We start from the raw sequence: 1,232 nt of genomic DNA on the forward strand, positions 1-1,232 counted from the left end.
GGTGCTTGGAAACATTGTTGTTGCTGGACTGTCTCCCAAAGCAATCCAGTAAGCTTTCATCATCCGAAGGTGATGCCTTCTTTGGTTTACCCTACAAGCAAGGTACATTAGTTTCAGTAAGCTTCTGAGGGATAAATATCAGCATTTCAAGTCAGAATCTGTTGCCATATAAAAAAAATTATATCACTTTGAGCATATCAATCACTATATCAACAGCCATAGTAAAGTAAGATAACCTAATTGTAAATCCCCATTGTAAATTTAAAGAATCAGTAAAATGGCAAAGATGGTGTATATTCAAAAAGGATCTGTTACAACTTATCTAATGAGATGAAAATCCAGCACTTACTTTCTCTTCATTAATGGGGAGAGAAAGATCCATAAATGGCTCAAACACTTGCGATGACCAATGGCACTCTTCACAGAAGACTGCAAGGGAGAAAGATGTAAATGAGACAAATCATATCTACTGTATAATGTACACAACATTTCTCAAAACTGTAAAAGCAAAAAGTTGCTCCTTCCAACCTACATGGGTACAGGCCCTTCTCACAAACAAAATGAGAGATAAAAAGGAACCAAAAAGTACCAAAATTGCCACATTAATTCACCTGTGCTAATGAGATGTCCTCCAAAGATGTGATCAACCAAGGTGTGAGTTGCCTGCTTGCCATAGCCCTTGATCATGGTCTTGAGCCGTGGACTCACAGTGTTAGGGTCAGTCTTCTCCGAGAGAGCAAAGGCCTTGAGAATGGCCCTCTTTGATCGTAGGATTTCCTCATTACGTATAGCATCCAGGAGGCAGCGGAGGAGTTCGTGGGCATCTTGCTGTTCATATCCTTGGAACTGTGTGCTTTTCTTGCATATCTGCATTAAGAGATATTTTTCATCATTAATTTACTGGTATGCCTCTTAATTATTCATAAATGTTTTATACATTAATGTGTCTAAAATCAAAAGGGAAAGAACTGTCATTGACTATCTTTTAAAGCTTACAATGAAAAACTGTAAATCAAAGTAATTCAATGATGCAGCCAAGTTTTTTTTTAATGGAATAACAGTTACCAAGATAAAAAAAAAAAGTATTATACATCCCAAATTTAAGAAATACACCCAGTCCTTCCAATTGACATTTCTTCCATCATATATCTAAAAAATTCAATACATATGCCAACATTTTTTTTTTTTTTTTACTCATTTAGCACTGTCATTTCTCATGGTGTCATATTGAA

At 35.9% G+C, this 1,232-nt stretch overlaps 1 protein-coding gene across 1 annotated transcript in view; it reads right to left on the bottom strand.

Annotated features, from left to right (window-relative positions):
• LOC119592427 (ubiquitin carboxyl-terminal hydrolase 16-like) overlaps positions 1 to 1,232 on the bottom strand; it is a 48,003-nt gene that overhangs the window by 11,285 nt on the left and 35,486 nt on the right. Inside the window, exons 14-16 of the mRNA XM_037941250.1 lie at positions 612 to 867; positions 350 to 429; positions 6 to 91 (exon numbers count right to left, since the gene is read on the bottom strand). Coding sequence (XP_037797178.1) covers positions 6 to 91; positions 350 to 429; positions 612 to 867 — 422 coding nt within the window. The remainder of the gene's footprint in view (positions 1 to 5; positions 92 to 349; positions 430 to 611; positions 868 to 1,232) is intronic.

Source organism: Penaeus monodon, chromosome 30 (assembly GCF_015228065.2).
Source record: "Penaeus monodon isolate SGIC_2016 chromosome 30, NSTDA_Pmon_1, whole genome shotgun sequence".
Lineage (NCBI taxonomy): Eukaryota > Metazoa > Arthropoda > Malacostraca > Decapoda > Penaeidae > Penaeus > Penaeus monodon.